Source organism: Myotis nattereri (assembly GCF_964212035.1).
Source record: "Myotis nattereri genome assembly, chromosome: 6".
In the NCBI taxonomy this organism is placed as follows: Eukaryota; Metazoa; Chordata; class Mammalia; order Chiroptera; family Vespertilionidae; genus Myotis; species Myotis nattereri.
Genome location: NC_138081.1, coordinates 60,243,369 through 60,265,372, shown reverse-complemented (window position 1 = coordinate 60,265,372; position 22,004 = coordinate 60,243,369). Strand labels below are relative to the sequence as shown.

At 43.8% G+C, this 22,004-nt stretch overlaps 1 protein-coding gene across 2 annotated transcripts; it reads right to left on the bottom strand.

Annotated features, from left to right (window-relative positions):
• Window positions 1-268: 268 nt before the first annotated feature.
• Window positions 269-21,039, bottom strand: PRDM1 (PR/SET domain 1; the record flags this gene model as incomplete). 2 transcript variants are annotated; one of them, XM_081093965.1, is made up of 7 exons in its annotated part: window positions 269-1,906; window positions 2,253-2,381; window positions 2,823-3,934; window positions 8,770-9,022; window positions 12,538-12,657; window positions 19,287-19,535; window positions 19,786-19,869. In XM_081093965.1, the coding sequence occupies 7 exons, from the start codon at window positions 19,867-19,869 to the stop codon at window positions 1,331-1,333; spliced, it is 2,523 nt and encodes an 840-aa protein (XP_080950091.1). In that variant the 3' UTR covers window positions 269-1,330. The 2 variants fall into 2 exon arrangements, with proteins under 2 accessions (XP_080950091.1, XP_080950090.1); XM_081093964.1 differs by having other exon boundaries at window positions 19,287-21,039.
• Window positions 21,040-22,004: the final 965 nt, after the last annotated feature.

Below are 22,004 nucleotides of genomic sequence, written 5' to 3'. Positions count from 1 at the left end.
CGTCTGGAGTAGCAAATCATTAGATAAGCCATCATTTCCTACACGACTGGACACACTCAATGAGGTAATTGTTGTTGAACAACTTTGCAATGCCCTTTCATTTCAATTAAATTAACCATAAAATGTAAAAACACAAATACTGAGGAAAATCGGAGTTTTACAGAAAGAATACAATTGATGTGTTGGGGATAGGAATGCTCATTACCCGCTTTGACCCTAAGACAACGAGAATACCCGTTTTTGTTTTTTTTTTTGGTTTTTTTTTTTTAAGTGTGGCCTGAGCCTATCTACCTCAAATCCTTCCTGGTGGAGCACCATGTTTGTACAATTTTAACATGACAAATAAAACAAAAACCCAACAACAAAAACATCACCCAGACTCAAGCCCCTAAACCTCACACACACAAAACCATCTGTGCTTTGGAAATGCTTCGCAGTGGTTTTAAACAGGGCATTTTGTCTTCACATTTTCAGATAATAAGGTGGGAATGCGAAAGTCATGGGGCCACTCTGAATGGTCACATGACTCTGGGGGTGCAGTGACCCTGCTTTTTGGAGAGGGAGACAGGTTGTCACCTTTCTAGTAACTCTGTGGCTAGGGGAAAAATAAACGCACTATCTACAGAAACATACAAGACTCCTTTTCTTGTTTATTCTACTGGAAGTTATTACCGGGTAATTCTGCACACATACCCCCAAGTTATGCAATGCTGTTCGAATGACATGATCCTATGAATTAACACATCAACTGTCTATTTTTGGCAATACCAAAACCTCATTTTCAAACCATTATTACAGAAGGAGGTTGACTGAAGTCATGTATTTGATTACTAAATCTTAGGTACTTTAACAGATGTGCAGAGATTGTTTAACAAAGAATGGCCACAAGACAAACATATATAACATCTATACTCAAATTACAAGGAATTTTTCCAGTCATTGTAAACGTTTTTTAATTATTGCTTTTTAAATGGTAAATTGTATAATAAATTATGAAGGATTAATATCATTGAAAAAATAATTATGGCTAGGCAATATTCTTAGCAATGGGAAGGCTATGCAAACATATTCACACAAAATATTCAAAATACACAGGTTCAAATATATATATATGGGGGTAAATAAGTATATATAATATGTATAATATATTGTCTTTGCTCATTTATGCCCTGAGATTTCAGTAACTCTGGAGCTCCTTCTTCAATTCCAGACAGGTGAGGGAGAGCTTTGCGGCCCTGGGTCTATGTACAAGGAATCTGCTACAGGCACCCTGACTCGCCACGTCGTAAGATAAGAAACAAAATAAGACACTTTCTGTTTCCTGAAAATCTTAAGGATCCACTGGTTCGACTGTTTCTTGTTTGACCTTGACAGGTCCCAGAGGTAGTGGGTTGCTGGGAGGCAACTTCATGAGGGACAGGTCTGATGACTCATAGAGGTTACACCCTGAGAGGAGTCCATTCCCCAGGTTTCTCTGCAAAGACACTTTCAGGCCAGTATCTTCTTTCTCCTTCCTGACCACAGCCAGGATTTCCTTCTCCACCACAGAGGAGGTCACATCGATGTTGTCCTCCATGTCCTCGAGCCGGTCGGCATTGTCACTGATGTCAAACTTCTCGATCTCTTCGTTGATTCGAGTCAGGTCCTCCAAAGGCAGCCCTGTGGTTGGGGCCAGAGGACAGTTCCCCTTCAGGTGGACCTTGAGGCTGCAGAGATGGATGTAGCTCTTGTGGCAATGGGCGCACTTGTGGGGCCGCTCCCGGGTGTGTAGGCGCTTGTGGAGTTTCAGGTGCACGAACTGGGTGAACTTGGCAGGGCACACCTTGCATTGGTAAGGTTTCTCTCCGGAGTGGAGTCGCAGGTGGGTCTTGAGATTGCTGGTGCTGCTGAACCGCTTGTGGCAAACCTGCAGTGTGGGGAGAGGGGAAGACCAGAAAAGATTAAGAGTTGCCAGCGGGAGGGGCAAGCTTACAGATGATGCCCAGCAGCCTGGGAGGGGAGAAGCCTCCCTGTGGCATTAAGCAAACAGGGCGATGTGGCCACACTGCACACGAGGTGGTGTTTATTTCCCCTACCATTTTCCACCCACTGGGAGCTGGCTGTGTCATCATCTACCTTGCACCAGGGCTGCCAGCCCGTGCCAAGGCCGAGTTCTTGCGTTGGCTAATCTATGGGCTGCATGGCCTGGGGAGGGCAACTCCTCAGATATTTCCTACAAAGGTCAAAAGTGCTACCCCCCAAAGACTGCCCACCTGGCATTCATGTGGCTTTTCTCCCGTGTGGACCAGGTAGTGTTTCTGCAGGTGGGCGAGCTGAGTAAAGCCTTTGTTGCAAGTCTGACATTTGAAAGGCCGTTCTCCACTGTGCACTCGGAGGTGGACCTGGGAAGAAGCCACATGTGTTAGCTCGGCTCGCAGTGGCCCGGAGGACCCGGCATATATGATGCAGAGATCTTCAGAAAAGCATGGCGATAAAGTCTTATACAGAGCAGATAAAGCCCGAGGCTTTCAGGAGGCTTTGTTTTGTTTGTGCTAAAGGAACAGAAGCTACAGGCCAGCAGGGACTTTCAGCTGATCTTCTAGCGCAAACCCCGTGTTTTCGTCATTCAGAAGAAACTCAGGAGAGGGGAAGCCACTTGCCCAAAGCCACACAGAGCCAGAAGCGCCCAAAGCAAAGTCAAACCCACATCAACGATTCCCGACCCGGATCTCACGCTATTGAAAATGAAATTGATAAGCTGTGGAAAGCGAGCTAAATACAAACATGCCTAACACAGGTACAGACACTAGCAGACAGGCAGACTGCTCTGCTGGGAGGCCTACCTTCAGGTTTGAGAGCTGGCCAAAAGTCTTGGAGCAGACATTGCATTCATACTTAATCTTGCCATTCTGCTTCTTGAGGGGGTAGGGGAGTGTCTTGTAGCCAGTCATGTTCCTTTTATTTTTTATGAGATTCATGGCCTCGTCACCGCTGGGGGCTGCTGCCATCGCTGCTGAGGTAGCTTTGGGCTGCACCACGTGTTCCGCCGTGGCAGCTGTGCCCGCAGTGGGCGACCCGCTGGTGGGGCTGCACACCTTGTCCTTCATGCTGGCGGCGGCCCCGGTGAGGGAGAAGGCACTGCGGGGCGTTGGGACCAGCACCTCTCCGGGATGTTCCGGCTGCAGCAACCTCCGAGCTCCTTCCGAGGGCAGCGAGCTGGGCAGAGTGGGCGGGTTGAGCATGGGGTGAGGCAGGCTGCCCCCACCGAGGAGGTTACTGTAGACGGGGTACAGCCTGGGGAAGAGGCCGAAGTTGCTGATGCCATTGATGCTGCTCATGGTGCTCAGGCCGTTACAATTCATGCCGTAGGGGGGCAAGAGGAACCTGGGGTAGTGGGCGTTGTAGGAGGGGATGAAGGCTGGCGGGAGGTGGTGGGGAGGCGTGTATCCAGGGTAAGCACCCAGACCTTCAGAGCCGTAGGGCGCCTTCAAGTAGGAGTAGGAGTCCCGGTGATCTTGAGGCCCCGGAGCCAGAGGCGACATGGTGTTCCCTGGGCTGCTGTGAGGACTGGAGCTTTTGAGGCTTTGGTCCGGGCTGCTTCTTGCTGAGGGACTGGGCGTCGTGGAGGACGGGATGGGGGAGTGAGGGATGTACGTCGGCCTCTCCATCCCATAGGCCAGGGAAGCTTTCAAAAAGTCTTCCGGGAGAGGGGCCCGGATCGGGTACACGACCCGGGGGTAGAAGGGCATTTCGGGGCTCCCATTCTTCCTGAAGTCGTCCGTGTCCTTTTCTGAAGTGAGGGGTGAAATGTTCGAACGGTAGAAGTCCTTTTTTTTGGAGGGGCTGGAGTCCAATTTTAGGATTTCTTTCACGCTGTGCTCTCTCTTTGGGGCGTTCCTTGGGCAAAGGTCATTTTTCTCAGTGCCCTGCTGCTTTGGATGGCTCTGTGCTTGTGCTGAAACAGAGAAGAAGGGACGATTACTCAGAGGGGTACAGAGAACTGAAGTGAAATTGCCCAGGTGGCTCTCTCCCTGAGAAAACCTGAGCGCCAGCTGGCCACGCGCGAGACACCTGGTTTCCCGGCGCCTCTCATTCTAGAGGGCCCGGCCCCTCGAAGCGCCGCTCCATTTCCTCCTCAGCACCGTGGGCACTGGCAGCATCGGTGGATGGAGCGAACAGCGCCCTTTAGGTTACTTTGTTTCCACTGACAAAAAACACCCCCTTATGATGGAAAAGTGCTGTGCAGGCTAGAACCGGAGAGCTCCCATTAAAATGGGGTGGAAAAATACTGGGGTGGGGGATGTCGTAGGTTAATAAATGCCATTCTGAGAAAGTCAGCACACCCTGCGAACTAGATGTGAAAGATTAAGACTCATTTCAAGTAATAAGCAGTCATCAATTTTCACCTTCGTTCTCATTTAATACGAATTTGATAAAACCCTGTTCAAAACTGTCGGTGCCAAATAGACAGATTAGAAACACAGATGCCACCCCTTCCCCTCGATTTGCTGACACAAGAATTTCACCACGGCTCTGTCTGGTCTACCCAGGCTCCCAGCCACGCTGTCCCCTGGAATCACAAGGCATGACACAGTGCTCCTGCCAAACCACAACAGGCACTTCCCGAGCCGGTCCAATTACTTCGAGCACCAAAGAAAACAGGCAGCCAAGATGAAACCATTTATTCCCAAAGCCGGCACACTATGACTCGGTAAATATACTATTTAGGGACAGACAGCAGCCACGAGGAGGACACTTCCAGACTCCCCAGGCCCTCGCCAGCCCTGCCTCCAAACACACAGCACAGACGGTGCCTTCAGGAAAGCACCCGTCGGAGCAGGGAAACCAAAAATTCCCTGCTCAGCCTGCCTTGGAAAGCAAAAGTAAAACATATGCTGCTGAGCTGGAGCTCAGGTTCTTGGAGGGCAGCCACTCCAGCGTGAACACCTGCCACAGCAGTGGCAGCAGACTGAAGGCATCAGCCACGAGAGGCAGGAGAGCTGGTGGGGATCAGGCTGAGGCCTCCGTAAAGTATCATTCATCATCTTAAAAAAAAAAAAAAAGGTCCCTGTTTGATTTAACTGAGAAGGAACTCCAGGCTTGACACCCGATAGGTCTAGAAATGAGCTCTGTGGAACTCCAGATTCTGAGCTCTTCAAATCCATTCTCTAGGTTGACAGGCTGGAGGGATTCGATTCCCGCGTGAGAGCCCCTCGGAGAATGTTATCTGCGGCTGGCTGTTATCAGTTACTCCGGGTGAGCCAGCGGCCCCAGAGTAAACACAGCCAAGACACTATCGGGGAAGATGCTGATGGGGGCAGTGATGGAAAGCTTGTTGAGGGAGAGGGATTTCTGAAGCCACTAACCCAAAATAAATAGCCCCTTATCAGGCCAATATCGATCTTTCAGTGAGGCCCAGCAGGCAGGAAGTTCAAATTGTCACTTTTGTTTTTTAAAGCCTAAATGGTAAAGGAAGATAGACAACGGAGTGGGAAAACTGATAGGCGAGACATCTATCTCTCAGCCACAGGAAGGAATGTTAGGCAGGCTGAGAAAGAGCGACTCAGAGGCATCCCCATAGGCCCACGTTAACAAAAAACACCATCCGAATAAAATGAAATACAGACACTTCACCATCATCATTTTCTGCCATTTTTACGTGGCAAATTACATCTAAGTCTCTTCCTTTTTCCGGCGGCTTCAATACTCCCTCAATTCTAAAATTCAATAAATTAAAGCGAAAGCAAAACGTTTAGTCCAACCATAACCTTGTTCTTCCTATTTAGTTAGGTGTTCTTACTAAGCGCTTCAACAATTCGTTTACTGAATTGAAAGAAGCTAATGATTTGGCCAACAAACAAGAAAGTCGTAATTCATCATTTTCTAGGTAAAATATTTAACATAGTGTCTGGCATATAGTAAATCCACAATAAATGTTTGCTATCTCTCATGCCTTTCTAAAAACAAATTTATGTCTTACTCCAAAACAATATCCAGAGGGCAGGGTAGCCCCTCCTGAGGAGTTGTGAGGTGGACATCATGCCATCCACAGAAGGCACATTTTAAAAATCATCCTTAGCAGCTGAGTAATCAGGGGAGCTGGTGTCATTTCTGAATCTCCCACTCAGCAGCAGCTTGAGTTAACATGAAAAGGAAAATCAAGATCTGTTTTTGTTCTTAAATCTTACATGGCTGTAGGCGTACAGAGTCATTTCAAGAGTGAACTGCTTCTGAAGGCTCTGAATGGCTTAATTATGCCGACTCACATTTTCGATCTATAATAAGAACCCCCAAGACTACAAGAAAGAACCTAGAAGTTCTGCAATAGGCAAAACAAAGTCTGTTTTCAACTGAAACTGAGAAAGCAGATGAACATTTAGAAGTCTATAATTTGGTCAACTGTTTTCTAGATGGGTTAGTAAGATAGATAGAAAAAAATACCAAAAAAACTTGGGAGGGGTAGGAGTTAAACTTAATAGTTCCAACTCCTTTTATTTTGTTTGTTTTTTTAAAAATGCCAATTTGTGATTTCTGAATACTTATTTTTCTTGACCTCAGTTTGCATCAAATCTCTTCTCAACATTCTACCGGTTGAGCCGTCACTGCCACTTCCAGCCCGCATGGGGATTCTGGCATGGACCTTTTTTATGCTTGATGCATGGAAACCCAACACAACTCACTTGCAGACACAGTCTACCTGTTAGGCCTGATGAAATAGTGGAAATTTTCCTGATCAGAGTCTCAATCATCAGTTACCACGCCCAAGACAACTGGTTTCACAATCGGCAGTAGGAGTCTTGGCTTAATGTGACTAGTATTGTTACCTCTCATTCTCTACTATGAATACTGGACAATAAAAAGGAACTTGGGAATGTCAGACCATCATTTAGGAAAAAATTCTGCATAAACAGTAAGTGATATTTGAGGGAAGAAAGGTGTCATTTCACAGTACACAAGAATGTTGCTTCAGAACACAAATGGTATGCCCGAGTCTTAAAATACTGTGCAAAACTTTTCAGTGGGGGATAAAAATGCAAGACCTTAAAAACCTTTCTTTGACTGGCAGAGAGTGAGGGAGGTATGCAAAATCACTGGTTGGTACAAAAACCCTGGGATGCATCACCTCAAATGGAGTCACTGTTTAAATAGAAGAAATCAAAGTATTTCTCTGAACCCATGAATAATTTAGCCCAAGGACTGTAAGGAGACCCCCAAGAAGAAGTGACTTGCTGTGCTGAGAAAGTTAGGAGGAGACTGCCTATCTTCCCATGAGATGCCCTGCTGGAACATACGTTGTCTTTTACCACCAGGCCCTGAGTACTAGGCCTGGCACACACAGGTGGTGAAAAAGCTGAGTATCTCCTTAGATGCTTGGCTCTGGGACAGGACAGCGATTCTTGGGAGCAGTGAAGAGAAATGAGGGAAAAGAATGGCCACCTTCGCCTAGGACCTGATTATACCCATCATGCTTATGTTGGAAGCCAGTTTATTTCCAAACATTCTAAGACTTCTTCATGAAGCTCAAGGTGCATTGTGTGTATCAATGGGCCACAGACACAAGCCTGTGGGGAGGAGATCCATAATCTTTTATATTCCCCGTTTTTCAGCAAACTATAAATAGTCTTGAGATCATAAGGAGGTGAAGTAGACTCTGTGGATGAGCACTAAATAGCTACAGAGTTGGATTATACCTGACTAGGATAAGTTGGTCCTAGAACTGAAGTAAAAAATTCTAATTTATGCTAATATTAATATTATTCCAAAAGTCTCAAAGAGGAAAGTGTGAACTAAAACAATTTAGCCTTCATATAAAGCAAAAGGGAAACCATATCAATGATTGATGAATCTGGGTAAAGTGTATCTGGGAATTCTTTGTTCTATTCTTGCAACTCCCCCTTAAGTTTGAAATGATGTCAAGTTACAAAAATTTCAGCATTTAGATGTTAAAACTTTTAAACCAAAAGGTCTAAAATTTACTTTAAAAATTTAAACTTAATTTAAGAAACTGCTTTATTATGTAGCAGTGTAACTGAGAACACACAAGCATAGTTACAACAGGTTGGAATGTTATGGTAATTCTTAAATCATTCATAGTCCTGAGAAGGACTAAAATGAAGTAGACCTTTGCAGAGAGGGAAGGACAGCAACTTCCACCAAATAAAAAAGTAAAGGCTTATAAATCTAAGGAATTGAGAATTTGTTACGATAAAGTGATAAGTGGCTACTTTAATACTGATCAGGTGATCAGATAAAAGGAAGCTAAAATATAAAACCTGTTATTCATTTAGAATAATATTTGAAAAATTACAGCTGCGATTTTTTCTAGAATCAATCTCCTATGTTCCACATCAGACCATAACTTAATAACCAAATGGGCATCTCGACAAGATTTCAATGCATATTTTAAGCACGAACAATTTACCACAAACAAGGGGCGGGGGGGGGGGGGGGGGCGTGCCTTTTCCCTGCCAAGTCAGCCTGTCAGAACCAATCTCTATCTAACGCCTCCCTGCCCCCTTTCGGATAGATTAGAATTGGACATATATTTCTTCTTGTGACTTTCTGAATTAAACACTCAAAGTAGCTCTTAATATTTTTTTAAATGATCAAGTTTTATAATAGGAAATAGGCACTAAAATTCATCCCTCCCCTCCTTCTGAGGGCCTGGTGTACGCCACCTACTTGGCCCAACCGATGAAGCCATATAATTAAACAACATGTTATTAGCTCAGAGGGGCAGGACTGACACGACTGGCATTTAACATTTTTTTTGTTCTGTAATCCACTTACTGAGATTCACCATTGCCAGCTCTCCAGGATAAGGGTAGTGCAGCCTTTCTGCGAAGTCCCGACAATACCACACAAGCAGCTCCTGGTCGGCAGGAATGGGCTTAATGGTGTAGAAGTAGATGTTCATCCCATTCTGGCACGCAGCCAGGTTTTGCTCTTGGGCAGAGTGCGCCGGGTTCACGTAGCGCATCCAGTTGCTTTTCTCCTCGTTAAAGCCATCGATGAAGTGGTGAAGCTCCCCTCCGGAATAGATCTGTCCGAAAGAGAAGACAGACGGGTTGGAGAGTCAGCCCCCAGCACCTCTTAAGAATCAACACAGCAAGCACCTGTGTGACTCCTGGTCCCCTATCGCCTAGCTAGAAAAAGAAGCAAATCAGTTTGGCCCGAGTCGTCTTGAAACAGCAGAAATAAGGGCAGAAACAGGGAAGGCACACTGTCAGTTACCTTTTCCATCTCGGTTTTATCGTCTTTTCACGTATGGGGCGAAAATAACAGAGGGGTGAAACACAACATTTAAGGAGCTGCCTCAGATGAATGAAAACAGCCGAGTCCTACTTTTGCCACAGCAGCGAATGACAAACGGGTGATGCTACAAACTGGAGTTCCGATTGTGCTGACTTTTAATGCTTTGAGTCACTGCGTAGAAGACAAGCCGACGGAGGACGTCAGACCGAGTCTCTCCACTTTTCTATGGCCTCTGTACTTGCCATTTCCTACACCCCCGCCCAAGGCTTCAACTATGCAAACATCCTCCACCCCCAAGCCTCGGAGTCCAGAAGTAACACTTGTTCATATAAATACTTGGAACCTTGCCTTTTTGTGGAAGCACTGGGTGGGGCAAAGGTGAACTTCACCTGGCATAACAAAGTGAAGGCTGGGACAGGAGCCAGAATCTGACAGTCTCCCAAGGAGTCACTTTTCCTCTTGATAAACATGTTCAGCCTTGCCAAAGGAGGGGAGAGGGAACCCTCTTATCTGTGAGGAGGTTGGCTGAAACGCCACTCACAGAGCCATAGGCATGTGCTTTTGGGAAAAGAACAGGAAGACACCATGTCGTTCCTTAAAGGCAACGCATAAAGCAGATTTCAAAGTTTGCCTCGTAGTAACACTACTTCTGTTTAACAGATGCACACAGGCCACTCGGGGGAAAAAGGCAGAGGTAAGAAGAGGAAAAATCAAAATATACATCCTTACTGAAACGGCTCCATCATGAAACTCCTTACCCTTCCACAGAAAGCTGCTCTCTCTCCCTCTTTTTAACCTGTACCACACCTTTCTTTCAGACCTAAGACATTTCCTTACACAGCTACAATCAATACCTGGTCATCTGCAACTTGTAGTCTCCAAGCAGTGGGCCACGGCTCGGACCGGAGAGCAGGTTACTGCTTTGTTCTCAGTCACATACTATGTGAGTCTGTAAATTGATTCTATATTTCGCTCAAACGTTATCAGAGATAAAAAGGAACTCTGTCCCTTTAACACGGGCAGTAAACACCAGAATCACTTTCTTTTAAGAGTAACTTCCTGTAAATTGTGAAGGGGGAAATACATGTGGCTTCATCAAAGCAGCTTGTGAGAGCGTTTGCGGTGTGTGTTGTTAAGAGAAAATGGAACAAGGCTGGGTGAATTCTGCTATCAAGAGGGGTTTTCAAGTTTGTTTACTCTGATGTGCAAACTTCCAGGAACATGGGGTTCCATCGCTCTTGCACTCTTCGTTGGGCGGAAACTGCTTTCTAAAGCTACGGGTATGTTGATTCCAGTCAGCCTTCCACAGATTACAATTTACTGTATCCTCATTTAAAAAAGAATTACTGATGCCATGAAGTCACACACAAACACACACACACGCGAAAATATGCATACGTCAAGTGAACACTGCTCCCTGTCACCTCACTACATTTCCATACATTATCAAGAAGATTAAAAAGTGCTGACTCATAGTACAGTTACAAGAAATGTTACTGGTTTCTCAACTTGCACATCCCTTCTCTTCTCTTTGACTGTGTCATTTGCATGAAACTTTTCTTCTTTCCTCAAACAGATGTCCATATTCCTGCCAGCAAAATCAGGATGCTTTTAACAACATGTGGGGAGTCATCTCCTACAACATCCATTGTATGTGAAAGACTGATTCAAATAAATCCTCCCAAGGACAGCATTTTAGTTACTTAGAGTGAATCGTGAATGAACCAGGGAACTGGGAGAGTGATAGGAGGTTCTTAGGTGTTTCTTGCTTTTGTCAAAATGACCAGGCGTTAATGAGACTTATGCCAGCTTCTCTTCATTCAGACCTACGAATGCAGAATTATACACCTCTATGTTTCACTTCTGAAAAGATTTTATTGGCAATAAAGGCAATAATGCACTAAGATTTTTCCCATTGTAACTCATGTATTTTAAGCATGAGAAAGTTATTAAATAAAAATTGTGAGCACACAACTCTCAGAGCTCTCATCTGCTTGGAAAATAGAATACTAGATTTCTAAAAACACAAAACTTCCAGGCTTTTGAAAAAAATCTTGTTTGTTAGGAACAGCTTCTGAATGATCCCCAAATAAGTGTTTTATCAAGATACTTGTCTAAAAGGTAGAAGTGTTCTAGATAAATACTGGCCAAACTAAGAGTAATCCAATTTTTATTGTTACCATGCAGCTGTTTCTGAAAATAATTCAAACAATGATTCCCCAATTGCTGTGTGCTTCTTATGCAAGTGTGTATAAAAATTTGCTTTTAAATTTTGTAAGAATATCTTTATTTTCTAATTGAGGAAATGAAATATCCTGCAGAGAGCTATGGGAAGATGAAAAGCATACCAATATTTTCTTGTTCACTCCTAATTCAGAGTCTTTTACCCAAGGATTTCATCTAATTAGTCCACCTCTGAGGTCCTTTCTAACCCTGATATTCCAAAGGAAATTGTATTGGCTAGACTTTTGGACTGGATGTTATAAGAAAGTTTATCATCTTGCATGATTGTAAGCATTTCCCCAAAGCTATGGACGTAATCTACCTACTGGCAAATCCAATAGTTTTATGATGCAGACAAATTTAATGTGTTTTTATTAATTTCAGAGAGAGGAGAGGAAGGGAGAGAGTGAGATAGAAACACCAATAATGAGAGAGAATCATTGATTGACTGCCTCCTGCACACTCTCCACTGGGGATCAAGCCCACAATCCGGGCATGTGCCCTGACCGGGAATCGAACCATGACCTCCTTGTTCATAGGTCAACACTCAACCACTGAGCCATGATGGCCAGGCTGGTGCAGATGAATTTAAACAGGACTAGTCCTGAGGTCCATCTCCATTCCCCTACTGCTATCTTCTATGACTAGCCTTCCTGAATGGCATTTTTTTCAAGATTATTCATTTATAATTATTCTTCCACTCAATTAAAGTTAACTCAGCAAGAAATCAAGAAGAGGTGAAATCTAAGACTTGGTGACTCATTACTACTTCCTTGCAGAGAAATGCAAATGAGCCTACCCTTAAAGCAAGTAACAAACTGTTTCCTTTCTTCACATAGCTCAATGAATTGCAAAAATTAAGATTCACATATAGTCCATATCTCCATCCTAATCACCTATAACTGTTGTGTTTCTAGGGCCAAACGTTTAGCCAGTTTCATCACACTTGCTTAGGATTCACTATGTCCATGGGGACCTGAATACTTGTGGTGAGGCCCAGTACAAGTTGAAAAAGGAAGTGACCCAGCAATTCTAGCTCTACTTTTTCTTAATGAATCTGGAAAAATTTTCCATACTTACCCGCCAAAAATATTTCCTGTTGGCATTCTTGGGAACTGTATCGTTGGTGTAGATTTCACCTATTAGAGGTCCAAATCTTGTTCCCTTTGGTATATATTCTTTACTTACTACTCCAATAACCTAAAGGAGGTAAAGCATATGAAACAATTACTTTGACTGCAATATATTAATCAATCTTTTTATTTTTATGAGATGTCAAGTGGTAAATGCAACCAACAATGACAAAATTATGATATGGCGCCTATATAATTAATAACGTGCTTCACCTTACGGGAAGACCTTTTTTTGTGGGGGGGGGGGGGGAGACCATTTTTAAACTCCCAGATCATAAACAAATATTCAACCAAGCATTAAAATAGTCGCAGCAGTTCTCAACCTGTGGGTCGCGAACAATGAAAATATATCCTGCATATCAGATATTTACATTACGATTCATAACAGTAGCAAAATTAGTTATGAAGTAGCAACGAAAATAATTTTATGGTTGGGGTCACCACAACATGAGGAACTGTATTAAAGGGTCGTGGCATTAGGAAGGTTGAGAACCACTTATTCTCCAGTGACTGAGGGTCTTTTATTTTTTATATTAGAAGAACAGAGAGGTAGCCATTCTGCTTTAGAACCGGAATCAGATAACACAGAATTAGATGGTCAAGGTTAGACCAATTCAGCCCGCTCCTAGTTTCTTATTTCTCCTCTCCTTCAAACCATAAACACAGTGTGCTTGAGGGGAATAAAGTAGTTTTAACCTCAGAAACCAAAATAATGCTCTTTGGTTGTTCCACAAAGGCCTGAGGAACCAGAAACCAAACACATTCTATTTTTTTTTCAACCCAGATGAGGGTGTTGCTTTTTTATTTTTTTCCTTCATAGCTTGTAAGTTCTCTTTATAAGAAAGATCTTTCAAAGTAACTTTTGTTCTTTTCTAGCATCTTCTACTCAACAGTGGTCAAAGTCCTCCTTTGAAATGAAATTTATACTGAGGAGAGTTGTGGGTTCTGAGAGCCTCGGGTTCTAAGATCAGAGGAAGTGACCTTCTCAGACTGGATGTATCACACATTCTGACTTTGTAGGGTTTTACTAAAGAAACATGTTAACTATGCCAGTTCCTTCTTGATCGTAAATTTCTTTAAGGGGGTGAAAAAAAAAAGTCACCAACCACGAATCAGGAAGCAATTCATCACTATTGACAAAACTCCTCCGTAAGTAGTTCTTTATAATAACATTTTGCAATTATAGTTTTGTTTTGGTTTTTATACACTCACTTTCCCATTTTTATTTTCTTCCCATCCAAAAAAAAGCCTACAAGTTAGTTACTAAATGCCATACTGAAATGGACCAAGATGGGAGGTAAAAGACAATATTTGTTTCTAGTTTTTATTATCCCTGGTGGTTCCTGCTTAATTGTGTAACTGAAATGGAGGCCGGAATATGTCAATCAATAAATGTTCACAAAGAAATCTAAGATTTTGGTTATGATATGCACTGACACTTCATTAAATTGCATTAAGAGTTCAAACCTCTGTTTAAATGCATATAGAGTAGGCACACTTCTTTTTATATACATTTCTTATCAGCCAATAATTTTAAAATTTATTTGAATTTTATTTATTTATTATTTTTAATATTTTTATTATTCAATATATAAGCCAATGGAACATACACAGACTGGAAAGACAGAAAAAAATTTTCTACCCCTAACACAAGTTGAAACAAGGTTGGTCAGCTAGAATGTTATTTTTGGTCATTTATGAATTTCTGGCAGACAGGTGAAAAAAGCAGATGTTCATTTCATCCTCTTCCTCTGCCTTCATTTACATCCATCTGCCCTTTCAATCACAGTTCGTCATTATTGGTATTTGTTGGCAGTGCAACTACTGGAGACAGGAGGACCTCAGAACAGTCTTGAGATAAAAACATACACTAAAGCTTAAGTGGACTTACTTATGCAGAGGCTCATTGTTTATAATACATCATAGAACCTAATTAATTGGAAAAATTCATGGAATTGATTTCTATGACACGCAAACCATTTGGCATTCATGTTTGAGTGATTGTTCCATAATATTAAAATGACAAACAGGAAAAACAAATAATGTCATTTGTTGGTGAGCCAATAATTAGCAGCTGATATTTTCAACATATCCACTTTAAAGCAGTAATTTCAAGAAAGGTACTCAACTGGTTCATCAACTTTGTTTTAAATTATAGTCTCTCGCAGACAGTGTCTTAGGAGTCAGAGCTTGATTACCAACAAGGAGCCTTGCATTGAGGTCAGGGTTTTCTTCCGAATTGCCATTCTTTTTAACCCCGGGCCTCTTGGTTTTCAGATGCCAATCTCACATTAAGAAAACACATCATGTTCTTATGGACAAAGGCCACCTAGAAATTTAAGGAAGATACAAGCCACCCAATACCTATTGGAGCAATATGGGCGAATCACTGGGGAAGCCATAAGGCACTATTAGAGGTAACTCTTCCCATCTGTAACCTTACCAATGCCGTACAGCAGGCAAGACAGGAGAGCAACTAGACAGAGGAAGGTGTGTGGTAGAAGAGAGATCTATGGAAATCCCTAAGCCCCAAACAAATAAAAGAACCTCGATATTAGATTAACTTTACAAGTGGGGCAGAGTCTTAATATTTTAATTACGTATAACACACAAAACTGTAGGATACAAATAAACTCATGTATGTAGATAAATAGAGACACAAGATCACAGAATTTTTAGGTGGAAAGGAATTGTGTAGCTAATATGCCATCTACATCCGTGCTCAGTCCCATACTCTAACACACAATAAAAACCTTCAAATCCATGTCTGAGACATTATTCAAAGAGGACATAACAGCTGCGACTCCAAGATTACAGTACTCAGCCAGGTAACTAGGAAGGGGAATAGGAACTGAGGGTTTTTCTTAAATGGGAAGTGGAAGACTAGGTCACAGTCCGCCTCCCGCCCTGGAAAGATGTAGCCAGACGTGAAGCTTAGCCAACAGCATTCCATCCTTGGGGCAAGCACAAGACACAGAGGAGCCTGGTGTGTGCCCTAACCCTTGCAGTGCTAAGAAGACTAAGAATGTGTTCACCTCGCTCAGGAAGGAAACGTCACTGGAACTGACCAGGGTCCTAAAGAATTTCTGCTGGGGACAGGCTGCTGTTCGCCTTCCATAAACCTATCAGCGAGACCATGCTGGCCTCAACACTTCTTGCCCCCAGAAGCTCTTCAATGTCATGGGTTATGTGAGGAGCCGACCCCTCTGCCACATGAGCAGATCCATCTCTGTCAGTGGCCCCAGTCACAGAACACTCAGGTCGGTGACTACTAGACAAAAGGAAGATTTCACAACTTAGGATGGATGGGGTGGGGGTGGGGGAGAAATAAAAATCTGATAGCAAGGAGAATGTGAGTTCTTTGTTTGTTGTTTAAAGCAATTCCTCTTTTAGGGAGTGTATACACACACACACAGTAGTGGGTTTTAACCAGAAACAGCATTCAGGTCTAAATGTGCTGTGAGCATCCTCAGCCCAGATGCCATTAAGATCATTTTAATTACTAGCTATCTCTCCCCTTCCTCACCCCCACCCCCATAAAATGCCTCATTCGATTACAATTATAAGGATTATCTGCAATGAGATGACTAGAACTGTTGTGGACCACGACTTCAGCCGGTAATGCACCTCATTTTTTTAAAAAAGGGGTGGAGCAAATGGAGATGTTTTTAGAAGGTTTCCTCCTTAATTATCTTTGTATTAAAGGAAAGGTGGTAATGCCTCAGTACATGTCTCCCAAATAAAAGGCAGTAGGAAGAGAAGAGAATTGCACGTTATGGCAAGACACTCTTTACAGATGGCCCGAGTGAATAAAGGACTTCAAGCCAAGTGGACACTGAGGGAGTCCCCTTCGTCCACAGGGATGTTTGTCACCACATGGCTCTGGGAGGTCAGACTCGGAGGCACAGCGCTTCTTTTTAGCACAGGTTACCACTTCTAAAATATAGATGTTTAAATGGACCTTTCTGTATTCAAATATTCATAGAAAATTATTTCAGGAGGACAAGGGGAAAATCCCCCTAAAAGAATAACCCACCAGTTAAAAAAGTTTAAACAGTTTTGAATACTATGTCTATATTTGGTTTGAGTTCTGGAAATAGGAAGTAAGAACAGCCTCATTAAAGATACAAAATGATTCTAAACCAACTCTAAAAATGAGGGTCAAGATCAGAAACACGGTTTGTATGTTTTGTTTTTAAACCAAAAGAAAAAAAAAAAGGTGCTGACACATAGCACAAATTCATAATGAAAAATGGTCTTGCTAAAAAAAAAATCCCCAAGTATGTCAGCACAACAGTACATAATGTGGTATCTTCTGCTACTTAAATGAAAACATTTAAAGAAGGGCAAGTTAAATCGGTAAAATCAGTCAGATAAAAACTACATGTAGAAAGGCTTTTTTGGCCTATTTCCACAGCTTGTGGGACTGAAAGGACTAACTGAATAATGACAGTGTAAACAGTTCATCAGTCCTCAAGGTCTGTTTGAGAACTGGTTTGCAGCAAGCACGTCCTCAATGGCCCAACCCCACAGTCCTCCTTCACCACCTTAAGGGAGCTGTCCTTCCCCGAAGTTCAAAAAGGGAGAAACAGAAAAACAGGTACAAATTCCAGAGTAAGCTTCAGACAGTATTGCATTTAAGTTGGTTTCCTGGTTGCTTTTAAGATTAGGAACTGAAGATGTACAATTTTAGTCAAGTGTTTCAGTTACATAAAATACGGGAAAATAGAATAAGAGAGCCCTGATCTCTTATTAGGTTCGTGTTGAAGGACCCTCTTTAGGAATACAGGCACAGCATTTTTCCTTTTTCTGTTTTTTTTTTTTTTTTTTTTTTTTTTGGTGTGAACATACTGAAGTAGGGAGTTAAATGTTAAGAGGAGAAAAGAAAAAGAGCCAAACCAGCTGAATAAAGGATTGGTCTGAAATATGTTCAGACTAAAAATAAAGCCACAGTGACACCAAGAGGGGCCAGCGTAGCATAATCAAAGAGCACCAGAGCACTGGCTGGGGAAGTCAGAACTTCGCTCTCTCCAAGTCTCGGCTCTGGCTCTAACTATCCACTTGGGGTAAGTGGCTATCTTTTCGAACCTTGGACTACATGGTCAAAGGGCATTACTAAATGTAGCTATGATTTTTAAGTCAAATGACGGAAAATGAAAAACTTCAGCTGAGCGCTGAACTGAGGATAAGAACACTGCAGAATTAAATGGCAAAGATCACCCACAGAATAGAAATTTCTGTCAGTCCCAATGGGTGGACAGGGCAATACAGCACAAATGAACTCGGGAACAGACCAACATTTGGTCAAATATGATATGGGGTGAGAAACACACTGCGCTTTTAAAGCCACAGCCAAACCTTAAATACCCAAACAAGTCCTACATTGATTCCCGGGGCCACATAGTAAGAGACTTTCTATTGAGAACAGTGTTTCCTGTAGAAAGAGGTATAATTAAGGCAGATCTCTGGGGTTACATTTTTAGGAATGTTCACGTACTGCTACCATTTAAATTTTGTTTTTTATAAAACCGGCCTCTGCTCTCCCAGCAGGGAAAAGAAAAAGCTTGCTTTATGATGAAACTCAAAAGCAGAGTTGCTCTATTTAATTTCAGACAGCTGTGTCTCCCCCTCACCAAAAACAGGGAACTCGGGCACAAACAGGAAAGAGACAAAGTATTTCCCAAACTGGCTCCCTGGATCCTTCCACTGCTGTTCCTTAGAGAAGGAAGAGAGGGACCGGTGATGGCTACCATGAAGAGTCCCAATACTGAACTGCGGATTCCTACAGCAAAGGATCCCCTTTTCACTGCTCTGTGGAGGCCATCACAGAACTAACAGTGGCTTGAGGTCTTGCTGGTGGTGGGAAGTCTGTTGAGCTGTCGATTCCTTCCACTCAGCCCAGTAGTGAGAGCAACTGCGCTAGCCCAACGCTCAAAACAAGAGGTGGTTCTGCAAGTTAATTCACAGCTACACATCACGCCTCGCTGTAATCGTCATATAAAAGGGTACCCACAAATCCTTTGCTCATTCCAAGTTGGGGTTTTCAGCCCCTTTGAAACAACAAAGAGTGTACCCACTTCAGAGGCCAGTAAGGAATCGGCCTGGCGGGAGGCAGCCAGAGCCAAGGGCCGCCTCGGAGCCACAGCGGTGAGCGCTGAAGTCATCCGCACAGAGGACACTTTTACATGACCCTCACCCCGGTTTATGCCATCACTCCAGTTCATAAACACCTCCGGGTTTTGAGAATAATTTTAGAAACCCAGCCAATAAAGCTGGCTCGTTAAAAAGAATAAAGCCATCTAATGATCCAAAGGAGACAAAAGAAACACGGCCAAGTTTTTTTCTTAGAAAAAGTTTTCTCCCTCAAAAGCTGTTGTGCACCTTGGGGGACCGGGCCCGTGGAGCCCAGAGTGGCCGGCAGCTCCCTGACAAACCCCACGCTGCAGCTGAGCTTTGCCAAGACATGTCAAGTTGCCAAAAGGTTTAACTGTTTACTAATTAGTATGGAACAGTGGAGGGCTGGAGGAAGTGAGCCAGGACTGACTTAGGGAAAGAGAAAGCAATGAAAGAAGTGGAGTGAGTGATCAATTACTTCCAGGCACTTAGAGATCCTCACAGATAGAGGAGGCCTCCAGAGCCCCTCGGGAGGCTTGGCATCAGATGCCAATCTTCTTCAGCAGTAAAGCAGCAACTCACCTCTTTGCTGTTTGTGGTGTATTTGAAAAGCAGATTCCTGGGTAAGGATGCCTCTGCCTGAACTGAAGTCCCTCCATCGGCTCCAGAATCCCAGGGGTGATCATTCACGATGTATGTACAATTCTCTTCAAACGCAGCCTCTGTCCACAGAGTCATGTCCGCGTCCTCCATGTCCATTTTCATGGTCCCCTCCGTCCCCTCTGCCAACCCTTGAAACCTCACAGCGCTGGAGTCACACTTCGGGGCAGCCTGGAAGAGAAGGGCAAGGCCTTTAATCCCCATTGTCCTGTGGCTCCTCCGGGAGGCTATGACTAATACAGTAGTCTGAAGACTTTAAAAGCAGATGCGGAGTGCTTGGTACAGTTGAGTAAGAGCCAAAAGGCAGTATAAAGAAGACTGCCTTAAAGAAGCAGGGTTTTAGAATGCTACTCAAAGTTAAAAAAAAAAAAAGTGTGGCAACTTCATTGGGGGGATAAAAAAAAAAACAAAAAACAACCACCTCTGAACAATCCCTGGCTTTACCTCTCACGGCAGAAAAATGTTGTGGGCGCTCAGTCCTGTGTCCCAGAACGCCTGGGGTCATGGCTGCCAGACCCTGGGCGCTGTGGAAAAGCTGCCTCAGAAGACTGTCACAAACAAGGAGAGGAAGAGGAAGGCGCTCTGTCTGCCTGTGAATGAAGCTAAAAATGGAAAGCGCGTGTGTTGCAGGAGCGGAACCCAGCCTGCCTTTTCCAAATGGGGAAGACTGAACTTTCCCACCAGCTCCCAATGCAAAACAACTTTCAAAACAACTGCCCCCCTGCCCCCCTCTGCTGAGGGATCTCTTTTATCCTCTGGAGTCTGGAAAGGATTGCATCCTGCCAGCATCACCGAGGTGCAGCTTTTCAGAAATTGTTTGGACCACAGGAAAGAGGAGGGAAGATGGGCGAGGGGTTCAAACGCCCCACAGTGCCTTTAGACTTGTGGGCATCCCACGCCAAGTGGAAAAGCAAAAACAAAACATAAAACTGTTCAATAGAATTCCCGGGAGAGAATTCCTTCAGGAGCCCTCAGCTACAAATAGCACTTTCCATTTAAATCTGAAAGTGTACAAATTCCCAGAAGTCACTGATGTGCTACAGTTTACTGTAACTAAAGTTATAATAAATAGAGGAGACTCAGAGCACTCGCTCTGCTTCCACTTAAAAATGTGGAAGTGTCTCCTCACCCGCAGATAGTATTTTCCAGAGAGAGAGAGAGAGAGAGAGAGAGAGAGAGAGAGAGAAGGTAGACTACTTCTGCGCTGTTTTCCCATATACAGATGCTTGATAAAAAGTAAGAACATGCGTAAGAGCCCGTGCCCCTTAGAATGTACACATAACACCGGGTAAGTCCTTCAGGGTGGCTTCCACATTCTTCTGTCTCCTTAAACATGATGCTTTTTTTTTTTTTTTTTTTTAAAGAAAAGCCAGATGCAAAGTTGTCTTTCCCTCCAGTTACGATCTAAGCACTCTTGCTTACTTTTACGGAGTTGCAACATGCACAGCCATGATGCCGAATATGTGTTAAAAATAAAACAAAACTTAAAAAAGTAAGCCCACCCGGAATCGTTCCTTTGTTGGACGGGACCGGGCAGAAGCCACTACTGCAATTTCAGTGACTTGACAATGACGCCTAGAACTGAAAGGGTTAATGATTCATAAGGAAAAAGCCTTATAAATGTTTGACAGTTCTAAGTGCCTTCAAGCAGGAGCCTTTCTGGTTTCTACTGCGACGAGAGCAAAAAAAAAAAAAAAAAAAAAAAAAAAAAGTTTTCAGATCAATTTCAGATTCACAGAGAAGATCCAAGTTCCTTACCGAGGTCGTACCCACACGTTTTTCCAAGCAAATATCCAACATCGGAGATCGGTGTCGCTCATCCCTACACAGTCCACATTTCCTCCGCGTCCGCTCGCGGCGCGGGCTGGAGACGGACGCGCGCCGCGGCGGGTGCCTCGCGATCACGGCCGCCGGCGCCGCGTCCCGGCTCTGGGCGGCGGACAGGTGCTGCGCGCTGCCCTCCTCCGCGAGCTCTGAGGCCCGAGTGTCGCGGCGGCACTTTCAGTCTGCGCTAACCCGCGCGGCGGCTCTCCCCTCCCAGCGGCAGATTTCCCATTTGTCTGATTGACTCAACACCAGCGCCCGAAGGGGGGCGTGGCCTCACCTGCACCAGCAGCCTGGCCCAGCCCCGCGCTTTCCCCCATCCAGAGCCTCCGCGGCTCGGCTTCCTCGGTTCGCCTGTGATTTCAACATTCATCCTTCTTCCCTTTGAAGGCACTTACCCTCAGCGCTGACTCGGGCTGTTATTGTATTCTAAATATTCCAGACCGCCCTCCTTCCTGCGGAGGCTTTTTCGGGGGCGAGGAAGGGGAGCGGGGAGGGGGGGGGGTGCACGCACGCTTCTTAAATGAAGGGAAACCTAAAAATTACCTAAAAATTTTGTAGTTCCTCGGCTCAAATCCAGTTACAGATTACACGAAATTTATTTGGAAAGAGCAAGTGAAATTATTTTTTTAATCTAATGTAATAAAAGGTTGCTGTGTAGTCCTCAAGCTATTACCTATGAAATACATCACACACACACACACACACACACACACACACACACACACACACACACCTGTAAGCTTCCATTTCTCCTGTTAACTAAAATGCATTCAAATTTGGCAGAGCTAACTTCCCCCTTTCAACTATTTAGTA